This window comes from Colossoma macropomum, unplaced genomic scaffold, assembly GCF_904425465.1.
Source record: "Colossoma macropomum unplaced genomic scaffold, Colossoma_macropomum, whole genome shotgun sequence".
NCBI classification, from domain to species: domain Eukaryota; kingdom Metazoa; phylum Chordata; class Actinopteri; order Characiformes; family Serrasalmidae; genus Colossoma; species Colossoma macropomum.
In genome coordinates this window covers 818,285-846,233 of record NW_023496042.1, presented here as the reverse complement: position 1 = coordinate 846,233, position 27,949 = coordinate 818,285, and the positions used below count along the sequence as shown (strand labels likewise).

Genomic DNA, 27,949 nt, shown 5'->3' with positions numbered 1-27,949 from the left:
TTATCAAGCCCTTCAGGAGCTGCATTAGGTGAGATAATGTGGGGCCTGGCATGAAAAACACCTTTCTGTGACTGAATAATTTATATGGTGAAAAGCAAATGTAGACTAAGACCATTACAAATAAACAGGTTTGGTGGGTGCTTCAGTTATACTTCACCGACCGGAACGTGGAATGTTTTCTGACTGGTTTCTGTCTTTCTCATTAAATGTCATTTAGAGAAGTAAGATTCAGTTCAGTCTGGACATCAGAGGTGACGCAGGGAGATCATGTCTAATGTGATCCGTGGTGAAATGGGGATTCTATGAAAAAGTTCTGTTCTCTTCTGTAGATCTGTAAACTCACACTGCTCAACCTGATGAAGATTTAGAATTTTAAACTGAAGACTTATAGACTAAACCCAGAAAAAGGTAAAATTACTCTCAGGTTTTGATGAATATTTTTATTGAAGTTGTGCATTTTCCTCTTATTGGTGAATTATTGTTTTTTTTTTTTTAGTTTGAGACAGGCTGTGTGTGTGTGTGTGTGTGTGTGTGTACTGACAGATACTTTACTTTAGAATGTGTAACGTCCTGTAAGCCTACAAAATACTGCTTATTAAAGTACTAATATAAATTGTACAATATGTGATACATGAGTTGGTGAAATGTTATCTGTTGAACATTTTAACACTATTTTCTTTGCTTTATTTAGGAGGATTTTGCCTCTACTACTCCAATACTAGATGCTTTCCAATAAATAAAACACAAATGATAAATTGGCTAACTTTATTGGATGAATCCAACAAAAACCTGTGGTTTTACTGGATTCACTGACAAATACCACACATTTTTGTGCTGAAAAATAATGTTTCTAGTACTGCTTTGATTTAAACTTGCAATCTCACACTGATAGCTTGAAAGCTTGTGCCACATATGAAACAGTTGTGCGACATATGATTGGTGTTAAAATAACTTTAAATAAGCATGTTGTAACACAGGAAAACATTTTGAGTGAAAAGAATTGATGAACAATCTGATGAAAAGTGTTTACTTTGAACAGCTGGAATATACAATTTAAAAATATCAGTTATCTGAATTTGTAACCTCTTAAATTGGTATCAGTCACTTATTTTTTCTATTGTTTTGGCCCAAATAATAAACAACGTGAACTGGCTCACACAACATATACAGTGAGTAATTTTTAAAGCAAATTCCTTTAAGCAACAAATGGTCTGTTTTTGTAGAGACTTCTGCTGAAGGAAACATTCCAGCAAAAACAGTTCTCCTGTAGTACCCTGTCTAGATTTTTCTCTTTAGTGACCAGAACCCTCTATTATACTTCAGTCTATTGTCTGTCTTCCTTTCCAGCTATACAAGATGGCAAACATTCCAGAAGTGTTGCTGTACACTCTTGAAAACTTGAGGCAAGATGACTTGGAAGGATTCAAGTGGCATCTGATTAACGGTGTGGAAGGAATCTCCCTCATCCAAAAGGCTCTTCTGGAGAAGGCAGACAGACCTGACACTGTGGAAAAGTTGTTGCAGAAATTTGGACACAGTGGAGCCATAGAGGTCACACTGGCTATCCTGAAAAAGAGGAACCAGAACCAACTGGCTGAGGAGATAAGAAGTCTATGGACTAAACCCGAAGACGGTAATGAACTAGTAATGGTATAGAGTAAAAAATATAGTTATGGACCACAGTAAACAGGGTTGGTGAGATTCAGTTTAATATACAACATGCCCACTGCGGTTAATGAGTATTACACCTCTGTGGGGAAAGCATGTTTAGTTGTGCTGGATTTAGCAACTCATTTGTCAGAGGGAGGCGGGTGGAACATGTGATGTCTAGGATGAGAGGGGTCTCTATATGCCCCAAAATGAACAAACAATGAACAAAAAGAAAAATATTTTAAACAGGATAAAATTGAGTTGAGAAGGAATAAAAACAGTTAACAGGTAACTTATGAAAGTATGGACCGAACACAGAATTCTTGCATCCTAAATAGCAGAATATTTAGTTGTCCAAGGCATTTTCCCATTATTTTGGTTACACTTTGGACTTTGACACTGACGGTAATTTTTTGGCATTTCAAAAATGGTGGCTACTGATAGCTATTGATGAATTTTCACATCAGGGAATTAAGCAGGGGTAAAAATTAAATTAGAATTTTAAAAAGAAAATTAAATTGTGATTGACTTGTATTAAATTGAAAACTATAAAAACACAATATTTTCTGTTCTACCTTAAGATCTTCACTTTTTGTAAATGTTCAGAAGTTGGGACAGGAGCATATTTACTACAGTGTTACATCACCTTTTCTTTTAACAGCACTTAATAATCATTCAGGGACTGAAGACACAAACTGATCCAGTTTTGAAAGCAGAATTTTTGCAATTCTTGTGTTATACAATTCTTTAGCTGCACAACCACATGGGGCCTTCTTTGATGTATTTTGAGATTAATAATGTGACACAAGTATGTGATGAGTAATGTGACACACCTTGAGACAGGTCTGTACTGCAGGCAAGTCTGTCTAGCAGCTGCACTGTTGTTGTAACACATGCAGAATGTGGCTTTAAACTAAGCATGGACATCCCTGAAAAAGACAAGAAAGCAGCATATGTTGATCCACAATGTGTTCAGTGTTTACGTCGCTTTCACACATCTGCATCTACCAATTAAAACACCCTTGGTAGCATGACAGACAATGGATTTTAATCTTTATGCTGGTAACAATCTGGTTGTTCCTCTTCTTATTTGGTCCAGTGAACATGACGTCCAGTATTTCTATAAATCGGAAAGGTTGACTAATCAGACAACAATACATTATTGTTGGATTTGGATATAATTTCAGATTAACTTGAGTCCACTCGAGATGAACTCTTATCTTTGTACTGTTTTTCTCCATAAAACCTCCAAGCTCAATGATATTCAGCCATTATAAGCTAGAACAGCAGAATTTTTGGATAAATTGCTTCCACTCTGTGTTGTATAGCCATAACTTGCATTTGTTAATTCAGCAGTGGACGGTGTTTATTAATAGGGATTTGTCAAAGTTATTTAGCCCATGCAGTGATATCCATCACAGAAACATACTGGTTTGCAATGTAGTGCTGTCTGAGGGGTCAACGGTCACAGGCATTCCATGGTTTTTGATCTTGTCCTTTACACACAGATGTGTCTCTGGATTCCATGATTTTTTTTTATGCTATCATGCACCGTAGAGAAATACCTAAAATCATCCTAATTGCTTACTGAGGAATATTTTTTACATAGTTGTATTTTGTGCTGAAGCTTTTTTTTAGCAAAGTGGCAAGCCTCGACCCATCCTTACTCTAAATGACTAGGCCATAATTAGATGCTGATGTCCCATGCTTTATGTTAGTAAAGGTTATGGAAATGACTACAGGGAAAATAGCCCCAGCGCTGCTGTAGAAGAGTGATGCTATTCATAATTGACACAATACAATATAAAATAGATTCTTTCTGTATAGTTGAACACTATTCATTAAAAAGTCAGACATTACAATAGAACAAATATGGTTTACTCCTCTAATGCCAAGATCTTTTTATTGGGAAAAGTAGCTAAATGCACCCTGTATACTTCATGTACATCATAAAATCGCAACACAGATCAACTAAAATGACTGAAACAAATCTGCCGATTTCTGCACAATCCTCCATGCACTACACATGACTGTTTTCTCTGTTCAGCACAAGGAGCTGACAGGAGTAAAAGGGTATTTACAACAAAGGCCCAATTCCCATTTGTTCTTTTTTACCCCTACCCCTTTGTTTTCAAGTGTCACCCTAACTTGTAACTCAGTTCCAAGGGGTATTGGTTGAAATCTTGCCCTACGAAATGGGACAACCCTAAATAAAAAGAAAAAAAACAGCTACTAGCGCTGCTCTGTAGGCGCCCCAGCACGTCTTCAGCGATAACAGAGAAGGGAAAAGTTCTGCGACCTTGCTGCTGCTGCTTAGTTACATTTAGGGCATCACATGCTTTCAAAGAGGGGGTATAAGACCACTACTAATTCTTTGATGATACGAAGCTGAAGTCAGCTACTCGCCAGCTTCTGGTTAGAATTTTCCCATTCTGCCTTAAATGGTGCAGCAGTTACATTCTGGCACTTCAGGCGTCAGAACTGCTGGACTATTTAAGGCGGAATGGGAAAGTTACCTAGCTAGCTACCAAAACATTAGCATGCTATTAGCGATTTTTTTTATGCTTGTTTTGAAGAAAATGACCATAATACATTGAAACACATTAAACTAAGATAATATGATTATTATAAGTCATTGTAATTTTTAACTGAGAAAATACATTTGTGGGTTTCTTTGGTCTCTTGTTCAGCCATCTTGCTGGATTTTTCTTTTTTTCTGATAACACTCTGTTTGGAGTGTGCCTCTGAAAAATCTCCATTTGGAGGGCCATGTAGCCCTAACACTTCACACTACCCCTCTATCTCAACAAAAATTGGGACACCCTAACCCTAGATGTGAACATGCAAACCAGAGGGCTAAGGGCTAAGTGGTAGGGGCAAGGGGTGAAATGGGATTGGGCCAAAGTTTCTACTGACCCAGCTAAATAATAATGACTAAAACTGATTTTTTTTCTCTTTTTCTACTTATGCTGTTCATTTTCAGGTGGAGACGGAACAGAAGAAGAAACTGGTAAGAGTACCACAGCCTCCTCCACTGCAGCTCAGACTAGAGACTCAGTTAGTGTACAGTTTTAGCTGAAACACCATGGCCTGCATATTTTATGTCCTAAAATATGCTCTCATTCTCTGTGTTTGTGGTTGTAAAAATGGGGTGTGAGAATCAGGTTGGCCCTTTGGGCGGACTTCGCCATCAGTGGGAAAAATAAACAGAACAAACAAAGAACTTTGCTCAGGTTAGTTTGCTGATGTGCTAACCATGCCTCTCATTCCTTGTCTAGTGCATTTTCCCAGCTCTTAGCTCCTTTCATTTCTTTTCTGTGTTGTACCTTTCTCCCGACCCTCAGTTGCTCTGCACTTTTATTTACTGTTTTTGTTAAAAATATATTTTATCTGACAATTATAAGCTTTATCGTGTTCCAGGAATCATCCAGGCCTTAAAATGTATGTGAACTAGTCAGCCAACCATAGGAAATAAACTAGTAAGACTATAATCAAGATGCAGAATTCAGGGAGAATTTTTCGCACTACTATATCAGTTATGCTTCTTCATATTCTTTCAAGAGTCGTTCACTTAGATAGGAATGCCAGATGCACCAGACATCAATTAAAACCTCATGGATTGCTTGTTTTCATTTATTCTGATCTAAATTTATTTTTCATTTTTCTCTCTTTGCCAAATTTGCTGATACATGCATTTGCTTCCGTTATCGCTCTTTTGCTTTTGACACATTTTCATAGGTGTTGGGTCTTACAAGAAGGCATTCACCTGCACTCTCTATTGGTCAACTGATTTGAAGTGACAGGTCTTCTGAGCCATAGCCAAGCCTACTGAGAGAAACGTCATCTGCACAGAACATGGTGGAACAGATAGTATTGAGCGCAGAATTAGCAGATAGGATTGCGCTTGCATGTCCAGTAATATGAGCAATATTTGTTAATGTAACACTAAAGTGTGTATTTTGCCCCTGTGTAAAACAAACATTTTGAAAATATAAGTATTTTAGATGAACTCAGCTATTGAATGATGCTGTACCACCTTACAGGTTTGTAGATGCTAGCACTAACTAGCTTAGCAGCATACGCTAAAAGGTTAACAAGACAAGCTTTGCTATTGTTCTTTAACCCTGTTTTTGTGGACTTCAGCACCGTCGCTCAGCATGTTCTCAACTGTTTCTGGCCTTAAAACACCTGATCCTGGTCTGGATCATGTGTGATGAACTCACTGAATTTGCAGGTTTGAGGGTCGAGGAAAATAAACAGCACTTGTACTGTACTGTCTGTACTATTCTAATCCATAGGATAATGTGCTTATGTACTTTACTAATCTATTTACTGGCTGTTTGCTAATGTCACTGTGTCAGTGCACAATAGGATATCTGACAAAGCTTCAGGGTCACTATATTCTTGTGAAGATAAACAATGCTACTATGAAATAGATATAGAGTATTTCAGGCAAAATCATGAGGATAACCAGAAAGATACATTCAATGAAACAATAAATGAGTCATGAAAAAAGTGAAAGTAGATTGTTGCTTTGACATTTCTGTATAACTTATTTAAGCTATCTTAATAAACAAACCGATTTCACAAAGCATTGATGATGATCCTGCAACTTTCTTTAACACAAACTTGCTTTTTTATTGTTTTTAGATTTGAAAATGAGTAGAAAATATACTCTGTTCTGTCTGTTATCAGGTCTCACTTTTATAGGTCTTACAGGTAGATCATATCATATTTTGAGCTTCAAATTCAAAATATATCCACAGGAAACAGCAGAGATTGAAAACTCAGTTAGTGTTCTCACTACAAATAAACATAAGATAATTTCATAAAAAAACCAATATTTTACACTATGTAGGTGCTTAAGATAGTTACTCTGACCTCACTCTAGACCTTTTTTAATGTTGTGTTACAAAAAGAAGTCGTCTTTTTTTCGTGTATTTATCTGCCCATAAATCCTACATATTTGAGAACAAGTGACAAGTGAGTTGGAGCATCCAACAGTGGCATGGGGTCTGGCTTATACTTTAAGAAATAAGTATTAATTCTTCTTGCTAATTTGTGCCATTAGACTCATGATACAGTCATAAACAAAGTGAAAATATAAGAAAATACAGTTATCTTGTTTCTTGTTCTTCTTTGTAATGATGACAAACACTACGATAGGCTAATTGCAGTAACTCTGACCCTTGATAAATTGATTTACCTCATAAGAAATACCTTGTTTCTTATTTCTCTCACAGAAGATCAACAGCACTGCGTCCAGCTGAAGTCCACCCTCAGGCAGCGATATGAAAGTATACTAATTGGGAATTCAAAAACCTGCTATGAGAGGTTCTTGGAGGATATCTACACTGATCTCATTATAGTGCAGAATCAAAGTGGAGGAGTCGTTCATGAGCATGAAGTGATGCAAATGGAAATGTCTTCCAACAGACCTGCTGGTGAGGAAATTTGTGTTAAATGCAGTGACCTTTTCAAGGTCCAGCCTGGTACCAGTAGACGGAACAGAAAAGTGTTGACAATGGGAATTGCTGGAGTGGGCAAAACTGTGTCAGTCAACAAATTTATACTCGACTGGGCAAAGGGGGACGAGAACCAGGACATAAGCTACATTTTTCCTCTTCCCTTCCGTGAACTGAATCTGAAGAAAGATAAAGAGTTCAGTTTGATTGAACTTCTGAATCACTGTTTTTTTCTTCAAAAACTGAACTGAGGTCTCTTCCAGAGGAGGATGGTAAAATTTTGTTTATCTTTGATGGACTGGAAGAGTGCTGTTTTCCTCTTTACTTTGAAGATGGAGAGGAAGTAAAAGATATCCATGAGAAGACCTCAGTGGGATCATTGTTCACCAATCTTATCAACAGAAATCTGCTTCCGTTTGCTCTCATTTGGATAACTTGCCGACCAGCAGCCGCCCATCTGATTCCCCGGGGCTACATCAATCTGGTGACAGAAGTACGAGGATTCAGTGATGAACAAAAGGAGGCATACTTCAGCAAGTACTGTAATGAGGACATAGCAATGAAAATTGTTTCACACATAAAGAAATCAAGGAGTCTCCACATCATGTGTCAAATCCCAGTGTTCTGCTGGATCTCCGCCACTGTCCTTCAGCCACTGATGGCTCAAGAAAGCAATAGGGAAATCCCCACAACTCTGACAGGAATCTACATAAGCTTCCTACTACAGCAGATAAACCTAATGAAAAATAAATACAGTGAGAAAACCAAAACTGTTGATGCTGAGCACATCATTCTGAAGCTTGGTAAACTGGCCTTCTGTAATCTTGAGAGTGGTACTCTGATTTTCTATGAAGATGATATCAAGAAATGTGGCATTGATGTCAGTGATGGCACTGTGTTCTCAGGAGTGTGCACACAGATTTTCAATCAGCACGAGGGAATTTTCAGCTTTGTGCATCTGAGTGTTCAGGAAAGCCTTGCAGCTTTATATGTGCATTACTCACATTGCAATGAGAAAAGGAATGCATTTGAAGAGAAGACATTGCTGAACAAACTTAAATGGAGAAATAAGAGAATAACAGATCTCCACAAGTGTGCAGTAGAAAGAGCTTTGCAGAGTGAAAATGGACACCTGGACATTTTCCTCCGTTTCCTCCTCGGCCTTTCAGGTCAGCATGTCGTAACTGAACTTCTGCCAAATCTGAAGATTGAAACAGAGAGTGTTAGTGACACAGCTGACTATGTCAAGAAGAAACTACATGAAGAAATATCACCTGACAGAAGAATGAATCTCCTCCACTGCCTGAGTGAACTGAAAGACAACTCCCTGACAACTGAAATCCAGAAACACCTGAACTCAGGAGATATTTTAACACAAGAACTCTCATCTCCACAGTGGTCAGCTCTGGTGTTTGTGTTGCTGATGTCAGCGGAGACTCAAGAGAAGTTTGAGCTGAAGAAATACAGGCCATCTGATGAAGGACTGAACAGACTACTGCCAGTGGTGAAAAACACAAGACGAGCTCTGTAAGTATCATTTCCATTTCAGGATTTTAAACATTCGTAAAAGATGTTCAAATATCAAATATTAATATAATGAATTAATTTAATTCACATATGAAAAAAGACCAAGATGGCATTGTTTATAGTGTAGACAATAACCATACATGCAACACTACTACTAGGTACACACACTAGCATGTACTTTAATACTGTGGTAACAGGGCTGTAAAATAAAGTGCATTGTTGTACATGTGAATTCATCAGTATTTTACTCTTTCGCATTTTATTAACAATAGTATAACATACATATACTAGAATACATAAAAAGGACTGTAAAATAAAGTGAATTGCTGTACACCGTTGCCTGATTGAACAGCATACCTCTACTCTATAGATTCTTTAAATGATTTACTTACATTAGTAATGCTGTACTATTTAAATTAGTCTGTGCAATGTGCAAATAATTAACAGACTGAGAATAGCATAGTTTTTGTACAGAGTAAATCCGTTATCAAAAAAAAAAAATGTATTTTTCCATCTGGCAAATCAAATGTCAGTGCACTTCATGGCTGAAAGGTAATAACATTAAGAAACAAATAATTACAAATACAAACACAATTTGTAAATTTTCTTATAAATTATCAGTATCTTTTTTCCTTCTACTCTGCTGACTGCGATCTTGCTGTTAAGTCAATTAGAACATTATCTTTTAAGTGTATTGTAAGATGTGTTAGATTTAGACTGTTTTGCAGACTTGCTATACGTAAACTTAGTGAAGCGTTCTGTGACACTCTGAAGTCAGTTGAACAAAAACACATTTCGTCATTGTCCATGACTGGACATCAGTAAGAACATCTTGTATGATCTTAACTTTTTGTCTTTTTTTCACAAATTTGTTTTACAGAAGCAAGTTTTGTCTTATTTTTGAATTGTATCTTATAGCATCTTATCTCCAGTTAGGCAATCTTAATATACTCAATCACAGTAAACAATCACCTGTTATGCCTGTTACCAAGCAACCGACCATACACGCACAGCCAAAATGTAAACACTTAATTAAGACAATGTTAAAAATGTAAGTTACAGGTCCCATTACCGGTGTACAGAAAGGTAAAAACAAAAATAAATGAATGAACTGGAGATTACTTATATTTTAAATGTTACCCCTGCTGTTTATCAGAACGCTGTTGCTCCTCCATTTCAGTTTCCATTTCCCAAATGCTTTAGCCAACCTCACTAACGTTGTTCCTCCTAATAATCAACCAAACATTCAACTTTTTCTCCTGTTTGTTCACCACCATCATTGTAATAGTTTATTTGACAAGTTTTTATCAACATTAGCGCTCAAAGTAATAAGAGGGGACATTGGAGGTTGTGTCTGCAGTGTCTGGAATTTTTAAAATGCTGTTGGACTTACAAGGGAAACAACAGCTTTCCAATGCAGATAAATGTAAAATCATTATGCTAGTAGTGAACTATGATGCCTGTCACAGCTGCCTAAAAATGATGGAAATGGTCAAAAAGAAGTTAGGACACCACTGGGGTTGTCTTAAAGTTAGGACAGAATTTGGGAAATTTTGTCAAGTTAGAATATGTCTGTAATATTTGTTTGTTATCTACACTTAGGATAAGATCATGAATTTAAGAACTGTTGTTCTGTTATAACTGTCTGAACTGAAGTTCTGATGGTGACTGAACAGATAAGATTTCAGAATGAAGATGTTTTTGTAATATAGCACCAGGTCATTTAAAAGAGGAAGTGACTGCAATTTCTAACACGTCTACAGAGAACTCAATGCGTCCTTCTAATTGTACTACTGATCTATTTAAAGCATTTAAAGAAAGAAGGATAACTGCTTTGACAAGCACTGGACACTGTTTATCAGTTAGAGAATGTATCTGTGTATACATGGCATGCATGTGCTTCTTATGTTGATTCTGTAATTGCCTTTTATCAGTATATAATTGACTTATTCCAAGCCCTGCCTTATTTTTGTTAATGGATGCACATCAGCCATATCAAAATATATATATTATTATATATATATATTATTATATATCACTTTCCCTCTTTCCCTTCATTTAGGAAAGCTTGCACTGAGGGCCTGCAGAACAGTTGCGGTGCAGCTGGAGAGCTTTGTCACCCTTTATTTATCGTCAATTTTAATAAACGTACATCTGCCGTCAGCATATGTCAATGTGTATTGATGCTCAGGGACTTTCAGAAGGGCTGCACTGCACCACTTAGCATTTTTCCATTAATATATTAAATCCAATCCAGAACAACAGTGCAGCCAAAACTGCTAATGAATCTAGGGAACAGTATTTCCAGCAGTAATGACAGTGAAGCAAAATCAGTGAAGATGACTATGAACAAGGACTCAAAGTGGACTAGCAAAGACACAAGACCTAACAAGCATTGGGTCTCAGCAGACACCAACACTGCACAGAGCACTCTTGTGGGTGATTCCATTATCAGAAACATAGGCAGCAACTCAGTGCTAACATACTGTCTTCCCAATGGGCAGTAAAGAAAGGCAGGTAGCTGTCTAGGGCACCCATGAGTCAAAGGCCCCATAAAAATATATATTACATATACTGCATGTGTGGATGTTAAGTAATATTTTCCTATTTCTTTCTCCATTACACTTGACATCTCTGGACACATCAGGGCTGATGTGTTTATGCAGCTGAGAGCTGCTTTGTTTTGATTGGATTTCAGGGCTAAATCTTTCAAATGTAAGGCTTTATCTGGCTTGCAAAGCTGAAATGCACATTTTTTTTTAAATGTTATTAAAATTAAATTAGCAAAGTAAAAATACTGGGATTAGAAATTAGCTGAAGTAAAAGTTCAGTTCTATGATTATTATTCTACTCAAAAAGTACAGTTGCAGGGAAAATGTATTCAAGTGCAGTAACAAGAGTAAATGTCTTTTGATACTTTCCATCTCTGCTCAAAATTGAGTATTTGTAAATGCATTCCAGCTAAGAGGGACAACTGGTTTATAACACTGTTTATACTGTGGGGACATTTGATATTTATGCAGAGTGCTCTCTTGTGGATGTAGGAGACATAAAATTGACTTACATATCAGGCATTTTTACTGCAGGCATGGAGATATCTAGAAAAAATTAGTATAATATTTTATTTGTAAAAATTCAATTGTATATTTTATAATAAGTACTCTTTTGTTGCCTAAAGGCTTATTAATGCTCCATAATAATCCATATAATAAACAATTTTTACAGAGTATTACATGTACATATTGTTTAACTTTATTTAGCAAGCTGTTAAAAACTAACAGTTTGAGGTGTGGCTTTTTGATTTTTGCATCACTTTAACAGAGCTCTTTCTCATCTGTGCATCACTTTCATCATACTCAGTGTATATTATTATTTTGTGTGTCCTAAGCACCATGTTCTTTACAATGTCACTGTACGCACTTTCATTCTAGCTGTTTTGTTTCTGCTCTTTAATAATGCTGTTATCTGCGTTTGTGGTAACATCCAACTTTAGTATGTAGTGTTGTCTATTAACATTTTAGCGCAGACATAGAGCGTCACAGTACTGCATAGATTATCAGCCCATATTGACCTATGTCATTATGATGGGCCACATGAATTATTTTTTTTTTGCTCCTTTTGAGTATGTGTGTCTTCATTCTCCCTTTGTAGATTAGCTTCGTGTAATCTTGGGGTAAAAACTTGTGAAGATCTGGAATCAGTTCTAAAACTGGAAAACTCTTCTCTAAAAGAACTTGACCTCAGTAACAATAACCTCTGTGATTCAGGAGTGGAGCTGCTCTGTGCTGGACTGAAAAGTTTACACTGTAAACTGGAGATACTCAGGTTAGCTTTCTCTAAACTTTAAACTCAAGTTATTAAGTTCATTACTTAAGACTGTTTCCCTTGGGGCTACAGAATTATATTGTCTTTCTCACTCTAACCATTCCAATAATGTAAATATGCTGAGTTATTCAAACATGGCATTTGAAACAATGTCTTAAATCTCCTTTTGCTTGTATTGTAAAATCTACTTCATTAACCCTTGCTTTACAGATTAACCTTGTGTAATCTTGGAAAAAAGACTTGTGAAAATCTGGAATCAGTTTTAAAACTGGAAGTCTCTCCTCTGAAAGAGCTGGACATCAGTAACAATGACCTGCAAGATTCAGGAGTGGAGGTCCTTTCTGCTGGATTGAAGAGTTCACATTGTAAACTGGAGATTCTAAGGTAGGCTTTCTGTTAGTTAATACTGAAATGGAATGATAAATCTTGACATTCATTGTTTAACAAGAAATTAATAACAATCGTTAGGGCCATCCACTTCCTACCTAACACAAAGGTTCCCATCTGAGTCCTACCAACTAAAACACAGGATAATTAACTAGCTAGGAAACGTTAATAACCTGATGGTCCAAGTGCATTACTTGACATTTCCAGATCTCACATTTGGGTAGGTTTACCACCAACTGAGCACTCTCTAGTCATTTGCATAACTAACAGAGATGATGTACATGCTCCTGCCAGGAACCACTGTGTACCACTACATCATTAATATATATGACCAAATTGGTCAGTCTAGCAGTGACTTTATTCATTAAGCATTGAAAATTAGCTGATGCATTTTTCATTACAAATTGCCGAACTCTGCACTTACACAATATGGACAAAAGTATTGGGACACCTACACATAATTTTTATTATTTATTAATATCATGAATATCAATGTTCAAGGTTATTCATTGTAGACAACATATTCTCAACAAACAACCCATGCAATTTGATCAGGGCTAAACCTGTGCATACAACTGTTTGTATATACAATATAATAGTGATAAATACATAAAAAAAAGGTTTTAGGAAGTATTTTGCCTTACAATGCTATGCATGTACCTCTTCACAATGGATCAATTAAAAAAATATATTTTAGGCCCACACAATTTCAAAACTATTGCACAACAATGTCTTAGCTATAAGGCAGTGCAGTGTATTCATAACAATTTCTTGTAATATTTTTCTGTAATATATATATATATATATATATATATATATATATATATATATATATATAATATTTCAAAGGCATTTAATTGCAACTGAGCATTTCAGAGTTCAATTTCTTTACTGTTAGAGATATAGAAAATATTTGATCTTGCCAAGGAAGAGATTCAGGAGGCTGTTGTTTGCCGAAATAATGATGGTTTTATTAAAAAGAGAGTGCTTAGCACACCTGCCTTAGTCTCTGTTACGACCCGGTCTAGGGTCAGGCCGTAACAGAGAGCGGGCTCTCTCCTCAGACCTGCTGCCAGACCAGACACCGGACGCCATTTAAACCAGAAAATGACAGGTTTATTTTCTTCAAAGCTCAGACAAGTTGAGGTGATGGCTTCAGGGACGAGCACTCGCCAAAATAACAAACAAAACAACTAATGATTTCACTACCCTAACTCCCTACCTTAACCAGGAGAAAAGGTAACCAAAACAACACCCGTCCCCTACTTTCCCCAAGCTCTCAAAGCATAATCAAACAGTCACAAAGCAAAGCAAAGCAAAGCAGACAGAAGTGAAGAGTGCCAGGCTGGTCTGGACAGGTGTTCTTCCAGGTCGGGCCAAAGGAGAAAGAGCCCTGAACGTTTCTCAAGATGGTGGCTTGGCGACCTCTTATACCTTTGTGCACCCCCATCTGGCCAATCATGTGCCTGCACATTAGGGGACACACAACAGGGAAAACACAAAATGCCAGCACAAGGCACATAAAAGGTAACACCCCCACCCTTAAGAGTAAACATGTTATGTTTATAACAAAACATGGCAGTCATCACCACACTTCCTAGGCCTTTGTCAAACTTAAGAATTTACACAGTCACTCTAAAATTTACACAGGGCACTCTAAAACTAATACTTAAATACTTACAGCAATCTGAATTCTAAAAGATGAAATTTCAATTCAATTAGGCTAATCAAACTTTGATAATGGAGCAAGAAAATTCAAAGTTCAATTCAAATTTCACAGGCAGACTAAACAAGTACAAAACTAAATATCACTACATGCCCTACATATACCAAATGAAAACAGTTCAGGAGCACAAACAAAACTAGTCTCCCTGAGGGCAAACAAGGAGCACATACTAACACACTAACGAAGTGGGTCTTCTTGACCCTACGAAGACTAACAGACACACGAATATCAGATGACCAAATCAGATCCTTAACATGGAGGACCCTACGAGAATGTCATCTGACTGAATCAGACCTACCTGTTAAAAGCAGATCCTACAACAAATGCCAGTCTAACTGACCAAATCAGTTCTCTCATACGAAAAGCCCTACTAGCAAGTGTCAGATTTACTGACCGAATCAGGCCTTTTGTATAAAGGCCCTACAACTCATTGTAACACCAATCTAAAAAGAAACAGACACACCACTCTTATACCTGGCCTTCAACCCCCCTTCAGGACCCCTGGTACCATCATAAAACTGAAGTCAGATTTTTCAGAGCCTTAGATCCTGTCATGAAAACCTTACTGTCGTAAAACGTCCAGAGTTCATGTCTGTGAACTGTTCAAACCACAAGGACAGAATGGAGGTGGCTTCAGCTGTTTAATACTTTTCAATACTGTTTAATAATGAATAACAATTTAAAACAGAAAACTAGAAACTAAATCAAAATAAAACATTTCCAACAGAGAGGAAAGAGAGTTTGGTCCTTAAAATGGCTTCTAGATGATAAGATTGATGCATTTAGGGATTAAAATCTTGTGTAGGTAAAATTTTCCTCAACAAAGTAGAAAACCACGGCACTCTTCATGAGATAAAACCTTTTAATACTACATGGTTATGGACAAAAAATTTCCTCTCAACAATTTTCGGTTTGTGTTTTCATCAGGAAGAATCACAACACAACTCTACATAGGTGCTCTAAACACCTTCAGTTAATTAGTCACCTGGCTTTTAATGTCTAAGAAATGTACAGATATCAAACTTATATAAAATGTATAAATATTATATATATATATATATAATATATATATATATATATATATATATATATATATATATATATATTATATATATATATAAAACTATATATCAAAAAGCCACAAGAAAAATGAAAAGATCAAAGGTCATTAACAATAGACTAGACCCTACAGGGTGCCAGTCTCATCAAATGTCCATAGAAAGTGGCTAAAATCCAGATCATCATTTAATCCAGACATAAAAATAACACTTTCAATTCATAAATCCAAAAAGACTCCCTTTTGTTAAGTTTCTGTTCTCTATTTCCTTTCTACTTGTATATGGAATATGATCAACATACTTTAAAGAAGTAAAGACTGGTGTTTTTTTACATTATAATTTGTTGCAAGTTAGCTGTTTTGCGCTTGTTTTTTGCATTACAAAGAATCCATTTTTATAACCCCTTTGTTCCAACCTTTCCTCCAATCCCAATGCTTTTACCTGAATGTTTTTTAACTTTTTGTATTTTTGGAATTTTTGTATTGTATAGAAGTTTGATATCTGTGAAATTTGGACATTCAAAGTCATGTGACTAATTAACTGAAGGTATTTAGAGCACCTGTGTGGAGCTGTATTTTGACTCTCCCTGATGAAGGCACAAGCTGAAATGCATTGAAACTTTTTTTTCCATAGCCATGTTATAATAAAAGCTTTTATTTAATGAAGAGTGCCATGTTTTGTTTTGTTTTTTTACTTTTTGTCTTAAATGAAATTGTATTGACATAAGTGGCCTTAAATGTGAGTGATGTACATTTGATTCATTTAATGCATTGTTATCATTCCTAAGTAATAGAATGTATAAGAAAAAGCCCTAGTTAAGAATGCTGTATATTCATCATACATATTTCTGCTCTAGTTAAAGTAGAAAAGTACTATTTCAATAAAGTTGACTAGTGTTGCAGCAGACATGAACAACTCAGTCTCTCATACTGCAGTTACACGAGCCTCCTTAATACAACTTGTTAATCAAAATAATATGACAAAGTACTTTGACTTTTGATATCTAAGCATATTTAAAAGCAAGTACATTTGCAGACATAGAAAAAAGGAACTTATACTTTTACTCAAGTAATTTATCAAGGAAGTTTGAGAGAAACAAATATTTATTTTTTTTTATATATATTTTATTATAACTTCACTTTCATATGATTTTCTTAGCTTGACCTCTGCCTTTCTTATAAGTTTCATTATGTGGGAATGACACTTTATAACAGTGTTAATACTGGACCAAATGTCTGTCTAGGGGTGCGGGAAAAAAACGATTCTTAGATGTGGACACAAACGATTCTGAATCAATTCACAAACGACAAAAATCGATTTCCTAAATATTTATAATGTAATGTTGACAGAATGCAAAAGGCGGAACTTGGAAGTGGGTAAGTGCAGCGCCCGGACACTCAACAAAAACACACATAGATGAGTGAGAAATCCAACCAGCTACCTCTGCGTTAAAAGCCAGGTTAGATCAGGAGTCACAACCCAAATGTTAAGAAGAGCCATTTTATCCTTTCAACAAAAATCAAACCACTTTGGGAGCCACAACATTTGTGTCCAGTATGTCTCAGTATGTGATGATGTCCTAGTAGAGGCTGAAACAATATAAACAAAAATGCAGATTTACTTTACTCTGCTTTAAGCTTCAGCTATAGCCGCTTTCCTCCTATCTCCGCCAGAAAACTTTACTTCAGAAGTAGATCAGTTTCTCGTAAAATGTCTCTCAGTGTTTGATTGTTTCCAGCTTTCCGAGGCTGAAGTCGCTTCTCATTCTCCAGCTTCTTGTTCGAATTTTCTCGTTCCATCTTAAATTCTGCCTGAGGCGCCGAATGTAAATGCGGCACCATTTAAGGTGGAACGGGAAAATTCGAAAGAGAAGCAACTCATCTTCACAACTGTTTAGTGTTTGACAGTCTCTAGTTGCAGATTTAACTTGCCAGGAATTAACTGCGCTGCTTATAAATGCGAATAACGCATTGTTGCTATGTGACCTGCAGTCTGCACGCCGGTTCTCAGTCGTTGCGAAACAGGGCTTTCACGCTATGCTGCACACGTCCCGGTCTCAAAGATATTTTAGTGGCACAGCGACCCCCCCGCCTCCCGTCTCTACAACCAAAACCGAAGTTATAAAATCACTGAATTAACCAGGTAGTATAGCTGTAAACTGCTGCGTGGTCATTCATTACCACTGGATCTTATTTCACCGTAACTGCACATTTTGTCGCAGATGAGTGGCAGCAGCATCTCATGTGCTCCAAACAACAGCAGTGAATGAGAGCCTTCTAGTTCACTTGCCACATCACTTCCATTTGACTTATTAATAAAAGATTTTGGAAGTAAATTCACTATGGATCATTACAAATACTTTAATTTAAAAGTTCCCAAGTCCTCAGACAGTAGGAAAATAGAAATCCTGTATAGAAAAAAAGATGCATCGAGATGCATCGATAATCGTTTTATAATCGCATCGCAGCCTCTGAATCATGAGGTGCCTAAAGATTCCCACCCCTAGTCAATACAATGTAATTTACAAAACATTTTGTTAATTTGTTTGTTTATTTTGATTACTGGCATAAGCTGCTTATAAAATATAGTTGTTCCTTTATTAACATTATTGAACATTTACATTTATTGAACATGTGCTATGAATTAAATGTTGCTTTACAGAAACACAATAAATTCTTTCCACTTTGTTCGATCATATTCTTTACATATCAAATAAACTAGCAGATTAAGAAATTGTGTTATTAAGAGAGGACCAGATTAAATAGAAATAGCTTTTTTTTTAAGCGATTCTTGAAAAAAATTAGGCTATTACTTTATGGGTCACTAGCGAGTTAAGGGTGTATTTATGAGTTAATGTCAATTATCAGTATTTTTAATTATTTTTCTTTTGTACACACAGTCTAGATTCTTTAAAGCCTCCTTATGTAATTGCATTTATCCGTGTCTCCTTCACCTATAAATCTGGTTTATAGTGAAGTGTTAAACAGATATGCTTGACAATGTTGGACAACAGTTCTTAAATGATTAATAATTTAACAAAAAACTTAACCCTTTGGGCCCACTCTTAATTTACTTAATATGTAATAACAATGTAGTAAGCTTAATGTTGACACTTGAAACCTAGAAACATGAGATGAACGTTCTGGACCAAATCTAAACTGTAGAGATGTGTTTTATGTTTATTTCCATAACTGAACAACTCACTGATACTATGACACATATACTATGTGGACAACATTATTGGGACACCTACACAATACACCCATAGGAGCTTTTATGATTTCATTCTAAATCCATAGGCGTTAATATGGAGTTGGTCACCCTTTGTGACTACAACAGCTTCCACTCTTCTGGGAAGGCTCTCTACATGATTTTGGAGTGTGTCTGTGAATATGTTTGCCCATTCATCCAGAGGAGCATTTGGACAAGAGGGCCTTGGTCATGATCTCCGTTCATCCCAAAGGTGTTCGATGGGGTTGAGGTCAGGGCTCTCTGAGGGCCAGTCAAGTTCTTCCACACTAAACTCACCCAACCATGCCCTTACAGACCTTGCTTTGTGCACTGGGGCTCAGTCATGCTGGAACAGAAAACAGCCTTCTCCAAACATTTCCCACAAAGTTGGAATCATACAATTGTCCAAAATATTTTGGTATGCTAAAGCATTAAGATTTCCCTTGACTGGAACTAAGGGGCCTAGGCCAACACCTGAAAAACAACCCCCTAGCATTATCCCTCCTCCACCAAACTTTACAGTTGGCACAATGCAGTCAGGCAGGTAGTGTTCTCCTGGAATTCATACTGCTGTATAGAGAAGCATCATTTGTCACTCCACAGAATATGTTTCCATAGAGTCCAGTGGCAGCATGCTTTACACCACTACAACCGACACTTGGCATTGTACTTGATGATGTAAGGCTTGCATGCAGCTGCTCGGCCATGGAAACCCTTACCATGAAGATTCTGGCACACAGTTGTTGTTCTGCTGTGTGCCTCAGCACTCGGCAACGCCTTTCTGTAACTTTACATGGTCTGCCACTTCATGGCTGAGTCACTGTGGTTCCTAAATGCTTCTACTTTTTAAAAAAATATCAGTCACAGTTGATCGTAGAATATCTAGGAGGGAAGAAGTTCCACAATCTGACTTGTTGCAAACAATGGCATCTTATTACAGTACCACGCTTGGATTCAGTGAGCTCTTTATAAAGACCCATTATTTCACAAATATTTTTAAAGGCAGACTGCATGGCTAGATTCTTGATTGCATACACCTGTGGCAATGAAACTGAATGAAACACTTGAATCCAGTGATTAAGAGGTGTGTCCCAATACTTTTGTCCATATAGTGTCTCAATGCTATAGCATTGCTATATTTAGTAAAGGTTTCCTATCAACATATAGTACATATACTTGTATGTAGAGGAACGCAAGAACCTAGATTAATGAAATATGCTTACAATTCAAGAATCAAAATAACTACTAAGTGTAGAAAGTTTAGTATTAAGTTTGCCAGAGAACACAGAATGGAGCAGAGTTTTAAAATTCAGTCTCTAGCAAAACCCTAAAGGAATTTACGATGCAAAAAAATTTCTAAAGTGTCTGCTAAGGGACTTGTGAAAGCCATTAGCCCCTCACCCAGGGCTGACTGGTAGGCCATCTTGGTCATCTGTTTAGCCAGATGTCTTTCTCTTTGTGGGGGAAGATGAGATGTATGTGTGTGTGAGAGAGAAAAAGGAATTTTCCAAAAGTCAAAATTTATACGTATCCAGAATTTTTTTCTGGACAGGCCCAAAAGGTTTCCTCAGGATGTTTAAAAAAGGATGGAATGAGTTACATTAACATCGCACTTAAAATGTGAGAGAAGGGTCTCCAGATCTAGAGGTCAAAGTAGGATTGATGGGGTTTTGAGCTGGTGTGTTTAGCACTCTGGTTCATAAATTTAGCTGTTAGTTCCCTTTGCAGACATCCTGCCACCTGCAGATGCAGATTTTGTCCAATAAAAATTTCTAATCATACTTGTTTACTGAGACCATCAAAAGAGCTAAGAATGAGATTGATAATTTTTTTAGATCTTTTTTGAATGTTTTAAATAGTTGTGTGGAATTGTCAATTGTTAGTATGTTTCTGTTAAATTCTGTTTAATAGTTCACCTTTTTCACTCTGTCTGTTTTACTCTGCAGATTATCTGGTTGCATGATCACAGAGGAAGGCTGTTCTTCTTTGGCTTCTGCTCTGAGTGAAAACCCCTCACACCTGAAAGAACTGGATCTGACCTACAACCACCCAGGAGAGTCAGGAGCGAAGCTGCTCTCTGCTAGACTGGAGGATCCACGCTGCTCACTCAACATACTCAGGTATGAACAACTGTATTTAGAGGTATGTGTTTGTATTTCTGACAAACCTCTCCAACATATTAATCCTAGAGATGAAGTAATAGTGTAATTGTACAGAAAACTGTAGTACAATAAATGTACATTATAGCATGGTAACTGTACAGTACAGAATGGTGGCTGTACAGTATGTTAGGATAGTAACGGTATACTATAATATATAAAACCTACCTTAATTTCAGTATAGTAATTGCACAATATAATGTAGCATAGTTACTGTGCATTGTAGTATAGTAACTGTACTCTATACACATACCCTCTCTCTTCCTTACCTATAGCTCTCTTTAGCTGCTTCAGTGCTGGTTGAAGCTGAAATATTCAGAATAATTTGTCTGGTTATCTAATCACAGACTAGTCAGACAGTTCGTCTTTCCCTTGTGTGTCTTCTAAAGTTGCTAACTCCTGAGACACACCACTCCTCAGGACGAGCCCTTTTCAGTCTGGGAGAATATTTTTCATTCTTAATCTGGATTGAAGGATTTAAAGAGTTAACATTATCATTATACACTCTCATGAGCCAGTCACAGAGGCAGACAATGTCGTTTTATTCGCTTGAAGGCAGAATGAGCAGGATTTGTCGGCTGCTGTTTAAACACACCATTCAAAGCTGGCCAAGAGAGACGGCAGTGGTGATCGAGCAAGCTAGAAAGTTTTGAAGATCAAAAATAAAATTATGAGCATTGAAAATGAGCATAATAGGTCCCCTTTAATTGTTACTTAATGATTTTTAATACTGATGTTTTGCTAATGACATTTTTGTTTGTGTACTTTTGTTTTTTTGGTGAATGATAAAGTAACATAAATTAAAATTATATAAGGTATTAATTACAACTTTATTTGACATGAATATGATAATTGTAATATAGGCTTCAATAAATTGTTAATTAGTGACTAGTTCTTTCTGCCTCAATTCTATCTAAAATAATGTGAATATAAGGATTAAAATAATATAATTAATAAAAACTTTTTAAAACCTGCTTATTAAATTCTAAAATACTGCTCTTTCATATTTTTATAAATATTAAATCATTAAGATTCTGATTAATAATAGTTCATGATTAAGACAAGAGAGAGAAAAACAGACAGAGAGAGTGTGGGAGAAAGAAACACACAGAGAAAGAGAGAGACTGTGTGTATGTGGGAGAGAGAGGGAGACAGTGTGATGTGGGAAAGAAAGATTTTAACTTTCATCATATGATTACACTGTTATGACAGTAGATATATCCAAATTTATAGTTAAAACAAAATTAAAACTTGAAGACTGAAAATCATCATCAACACAACACAGTACCTCCCCCTTCCCCTACTTATCAATAAACTCCTCTACCTGATCTACCAACCTGCAATATTCATACTCTTATTCACCCTGCCATCAACTATTTTAACGTCACCAGCCTACACTTGTGGCATTATTTTTCCTTGTCTTCCATTTATACAATTTGCTTTGCCTGCAATTTAAAAGACTCCATGTTTTCAGTCCTATACTTCAAAACAACCTTTAAAAAGTAGAAACAAAACACTTAACTGATCATAGTGCAAAACAAATGCTCAATCAATAGATTTCTCCTGCCCACAAAATCAACACTAATGGATTCAGATGAGTCACATGTCTTTCTGTAGCTATTGCCCCATGAATCATCCTCCACTGTAGATCTGCCAAATGCTTCTATAGGAGGTTTATAGGGGGATCTCTCCCTGTCTCTCAGGGGGAAGTTTGGTCCAAACAACTCCAGCCAACTTGACAATCTCTGATGTAGATCGATCTGGTGTGCCACTTTGACACAGTTATAGTACAAATCCTTCTTTGAGACAGCTTGAATATATCCCAGCTCCAGAACATGGAACAATAATCCCACTAGTACGATCTCCTCTAGATCCTCTTAAATTGCCAATTTTGACTTCTAGTCCAGGAGCAAAAATCTCTCTTATTTTCTGTCTCTGTGTACCTCCTTTTGCCACCAGCTGTTTATAACGACCATGAAGGGCAGACTTTACCTCTTCCAGCAATCTAGTGGCCACCCTGCATGATTGTAGTCTGGTCATCTCCCTGGGTTCTATGGGTGACTTCCACCTATTAACATCACCAACATACATGCAGTGCCCTGGCTTTGTGCACTCCTTCCTCAAGAGGCATACTCTCAAGCTAGCTGAGGACAACAGTCTAATCTGTATCTATGGGTTCTACAGTATATATTTTTTCCAGTATCAACTCTCTCAAAATTCAGTCATCTCTGGACAACTTAAAATCCATCCCGCAGACCAGGAGAAGTGATCAATAAAAGGAGTGAGACAAGACAGACTGACTTCAGCCAATATTATTCAGAACATCTAAAGTTCATATTCCAAGTTTCCCTGTTATATGCAGAAATTTACTGGCACCCTTTTTGCTGATAAACCATCGGAAAGGCCATCTCTTGTTGTCCATTCACACAAAAGTTTACAATTTTCTTCGGTAACCTTCCAACTAGTTCATCAGGAGGCTCAACATTCAACCTGTGCCACAATGTGAAGGAAGTCTAAGTTATTCACTACCAGCACTTCCCCTGTACAACTACTGTGGTAATAGCCAATTCCATTTAGACAACCAGGCTAATACCTTATCCAACATACCTTCCCAGTCTTTCTGTTGAAATAAAGCACTACCTAAAATACACCTAACACCTTTGAGCTATCTCTTCCCCTTATCAGCCCTCCTGAAAATCAAGGAACTTCTGTGTCTGGCCAGTAACCAATCAAAATATCTTTCATATTTACCCCATTCACCTTTGCAGAAGGTGCCTTTTTATAAATCTCCAAACTTCTCTTAAGTACATCATCATCTCCCTGAGCAGTGACCAAAAATGTGACATCATTCATGTAACATGATTGATAAAATGTCTAATCTGTTATTATTCATTAAAGTCATGTCAATCACATCTCTCAAGAGGAACAATTTATGCATAATTGTTTGGTCTTTACAAATCACAGTGTACAAGTATTTCAATATATTAGCCAACACTTTGATAGTATTTTACAGTCTAAACACAGCAGTGAAACAGGTCTCCAGTTCTTTAAAAGACCCAGATCTCCCTTCTTAGAGAGAAGGGACAAAAATGCCCTGCAATGATTTATAGGGAGTAAACCAGATTGTAAATATTCCAGTAGCACCTTATAAAAATCCTGTCCCAAAACTGTAAAAAAAACTTTGAGAAAATACAGCTGGTGGTCCATTCACCCCAGGGGAATGACCAGCAGATAGTTGCTTCAGCAGACAGTTGAGTTCCTACCAGTAATGTCAGCATCCAATTTCTTTCTCTGACCTGGACTCAACCATGGAAGGTCCTGAAGATTGTCTGCAGCACTGTCAGAGTCACAGTCCTTAGCACCAAAAAGTTCTGCATAGTACTGCACTGCCAGCCTTCTCATGTCAGCTGGATAAGACATCAAGGTCCTATTGGTATGCCTTAAAAAGACCATCTGCTTTTGCTGTACAGTCTCTCCAGAAAAAAAAGTAAGCACGAGAAATATCAATGTCCTTAAAACTACTTTCCCGTATTTAAGCACCTTTAACCTGTTCCTGTAAATAGGATCCCTCTCATTTATTCCTGCCAGCTCTCAATGAAGCCCCACCCCATTATTTCAGACTATTTGTTTTTCTGGGCACTTGACATCTTGAAGTCTCTTTACAGCTTTTTACAAGTGTACTGATGAGGCAACATGTGCTGAATGAATCTGGCATTTCTGATGTGCACCTCCTACATCCTACCACCCTACCCGATAATAATTTAACATTAAAATGTGAGTAGTAATGTGCATGGGTTGTAGTTCTTAAACTTATTTCCACAGTGACCATATGATGATCAGAAAACTTTATAGGAAATATACCTGCTCTTGTTATTGAAGCCTTTGCTTAAATAAAACCTATCCAATTTATCTCCACACATTCTAGAGTCACCTACCCTTAACCATGTGTATTATCCCCCAATCAATTTGTCACCATTTAAATGATTCTCTTGCTAAAAATTAATATTAATCCTCCTAAACATAATAATCTCAGAGAAAATCTCTAATTTGCTCCCATCCACACCCCCATTCATATTTTAAGAGCCCACTCTAAGACGCTCCATACAAATAGACATGGTGTGCAAAATGTGTTTAGTGAGAATTAAGTTTCTGTTTATTAAACATGCTGTGCAGACCGAAAATTCACATTTTACCTTTAATAAATGTGTGTGCCACCTTCATACCTCGCATGACTGTCATTGCTCTCCTGCTCTCTCTCGTGGCTGCATCCTCCTCCCACTGTCACTCATAGCCTACGTTGGCGTACAAACCTCAGACACCGCCTTGCTGCCTTGTCACTGCTGTTGTCGGTGCCCGTGGGTCGGGTGACTGCCACAGATTATTTGAAGAGAAAATGATTGAAACTGAAGATATGCGTGTGTTTAGTGCCAAATAAATATGTTTACAGCTGTTACACACACAGAAAAAAGCATGAAACACAATCTTAAAATAATCATAACTGTATAATTTATTTAACAGTGTACGTGTGTGTGTGTGCATACATGTTTTACATGACATTACACACATATATAACTACTTTGTTTGGCTTTTTTATAATATCTTTTATTCTTTAATGTTTTCCCCATACTAAGTTTTTGTTCATCATAATTCATGACAATGAAGCTCTTTGAATTTGACAGACAGAAAGAGACACAATGTTTAAATGAACGTATTAATGTGTGTGTGTGTGTGTGTGTGTGTGTGTGTGTTGTGTATGTGTGTGCTTAGACTGGAACATGGAGGTGAGATCAGAATTAAACCAGGACTGAAGAAATGTAAGTACACTCACACATACACTCACACGCGCACTCACACACACACACACACACACACACACTCACATGCGCATACACACACTCACACACACACTCACACACACACACATACACACACATACACTAACACATACATTCACTCTCACACTCACACACACACATACACACACATACACTAACACATACATTCACTCTCACACTCACACACACACATACACACACATACACTAACACATACATTCACTCTAACACACACACGTGCACACACACATTCACACACACACACGTGCACACACACACACACGCACTCACACACACACGCACACACACACGTGCACTCACTCATACAAACATACACACACTCTCTTTCACACACACACACACACACACACACTCTCTCTCTCACACACACACACACACACACATACACTAACACACATACATTCACTCTCTCACACACACAGTCTCTTTCACACACACACACACACACACCCTAATCTCTCTTCTTGTGTGCAGATTCCTGTGAGTTCACTCTCGACCCAAGCACAGCACACACAGAGCTCTCTCTATCTGAAGGGAATAGAAAGGTGACCAATGTGAAATCTGCACAGTCGTATCCTGATCATCCAGAGAGATTTGATAACTGTAATCAGGTTCTGTGCAGAGAGAGTCTGACTGGACGCTGTTACTGGGAGGCTGAGTGGAGTGGAGAGGTTTTTATAGCGGTAACATATAAAACAATCAGCAGGAAAGGACTCAGTGATGACTGTAGGTTTGGAAGGAATGAAAAGTCCTGGATTCTGATCTGCTCTGATAAAAGTTACTCTGTCCGTCACAATAATAGCACAACTAATCTCTCTGCTCCTCCCTCCAGTTCTAACAGAGTAGGAGTGTATGTGGACTATCCAGCTGGCACTCTGTCCTTCTACAGCGTCTCCTCTGACACACACACACTGACACACCTACATACTTTCAGCTCCACATTCACTGAACCACTCTGTGCAGGATTTGGGGTTGATTATTATGGCTCCACAGTGTGTGTCTATGTGAGATAGAATAACCTCTTTCCTGTGTGTTTGTGTATATGTCTGTTCTGTACAAATTAGAGCTAATAAATATCACAACACACAGAACACACTGTAACAAATTCTATCTCACTTTTTCTCTCTGTTTCTCTCGCTTTCTCTTTCTCTCTGTATATCTCTCTTTTTCTCTCCCTCCCCCTCTCTGGATCTTTCTCTTTGTATCTTTCTCACCCCATCTGTCTGGCTGTCTGTCACTCTCTGTCTCTCTTTGTCTCTCTCTCACTGTCTTTCTCTTTCTGTTTCTCTCTCGCTCTCTGTCCTTCTCTTTGTCTCAGTCGGTCTGTCTCTGTCTCTCTCACTCATGCTCTCTGTCTCTCTCTCTCTGCCTCTATCTATCTCTCACTCTGTCTGTCTCTCTCATTCTCTGAACTAATAAAACTCACACTATTATGTACTTTTAATAAAGTATTGATAAACTCACATCTTTTATTTACACTTGTAGATCTATGCACACCAGAACTGAAAGTGAAACAAAACTTTTGGGTTAGCTTTTGGCTAGCAAATTAAGTCATGGCTAGCATGTTATGTCACAGCTAGCAGGTTAGGGCATGGCTAGCAGGTTAGTTCATGGCTAGCAGGTTAAGTTGTGGCTACTAAACTAGGTCATGACTAGCTCACCGCAGGTTATCTCATGCCTGGTGGGTTATGTCATGGCTAGCAGATTAGATTATGGCTGGTGAATTAGGTCATGTCTATTGGGTTATTTTGGGTCTAGCGAGTGAGGTAATGACTATCAAGTTAGGTCAATGGCTATTGGGTTAGATCAAAAGCTAGCATGTAGGGTCATGGCTAACAGGATAGCTTATGGCTAGTATGTTAAATCATGATTAGCCCATTAGGTTGCAGCTATAGGGTTAGGTCATGAGTACCAGTTTAAGTTGTGGCTAGCGGTTTAGTTTGCAGCTACCGGTTTAGCTTGTTAACTTGTAGCTAGTGGGTCATAGCTAGTGGGTTAGGTCATAGCTAGCATGTTGGGCCATGGCTGGCAGGACAGATAATTGTTAACAGGTTAGGCTGCTGCT

General features: G+C 37.3%; 1 protein-coding gene across 1 annotated transcript; it reads left to right on the top strand.

The window, feature by feature from the left end:
- The first annotated feature begins 269 nt into the window (after positions 1-269).
- LOC118804335 (NACHT, LRR and PYD domains-containing protein 12-like) lies at positions 270-26,901 on the top strand. The gene is given in 10 exon segments (XM_036564821.1): positions 270-408; positions 1,348-1,633; positions 4,634-4,660; positions 6,894-7,342; positions 7,345-8,642; positions 12,294-12,467; positions 12,678-12,851; positions 20,816-20,989; positions 25,796-25,842; positions 26,359-26,901. Coding segments are annotated over 9 exon segments (3,159 nt in total). The 5' UTR covers positions 270-408; positions 1,348-1,356; the 3' UTR covers positions 26,898-26,901.
- The last annotated feature ends 1,048 nt before the right edge of the window (positions 26,902-27,949 follow it).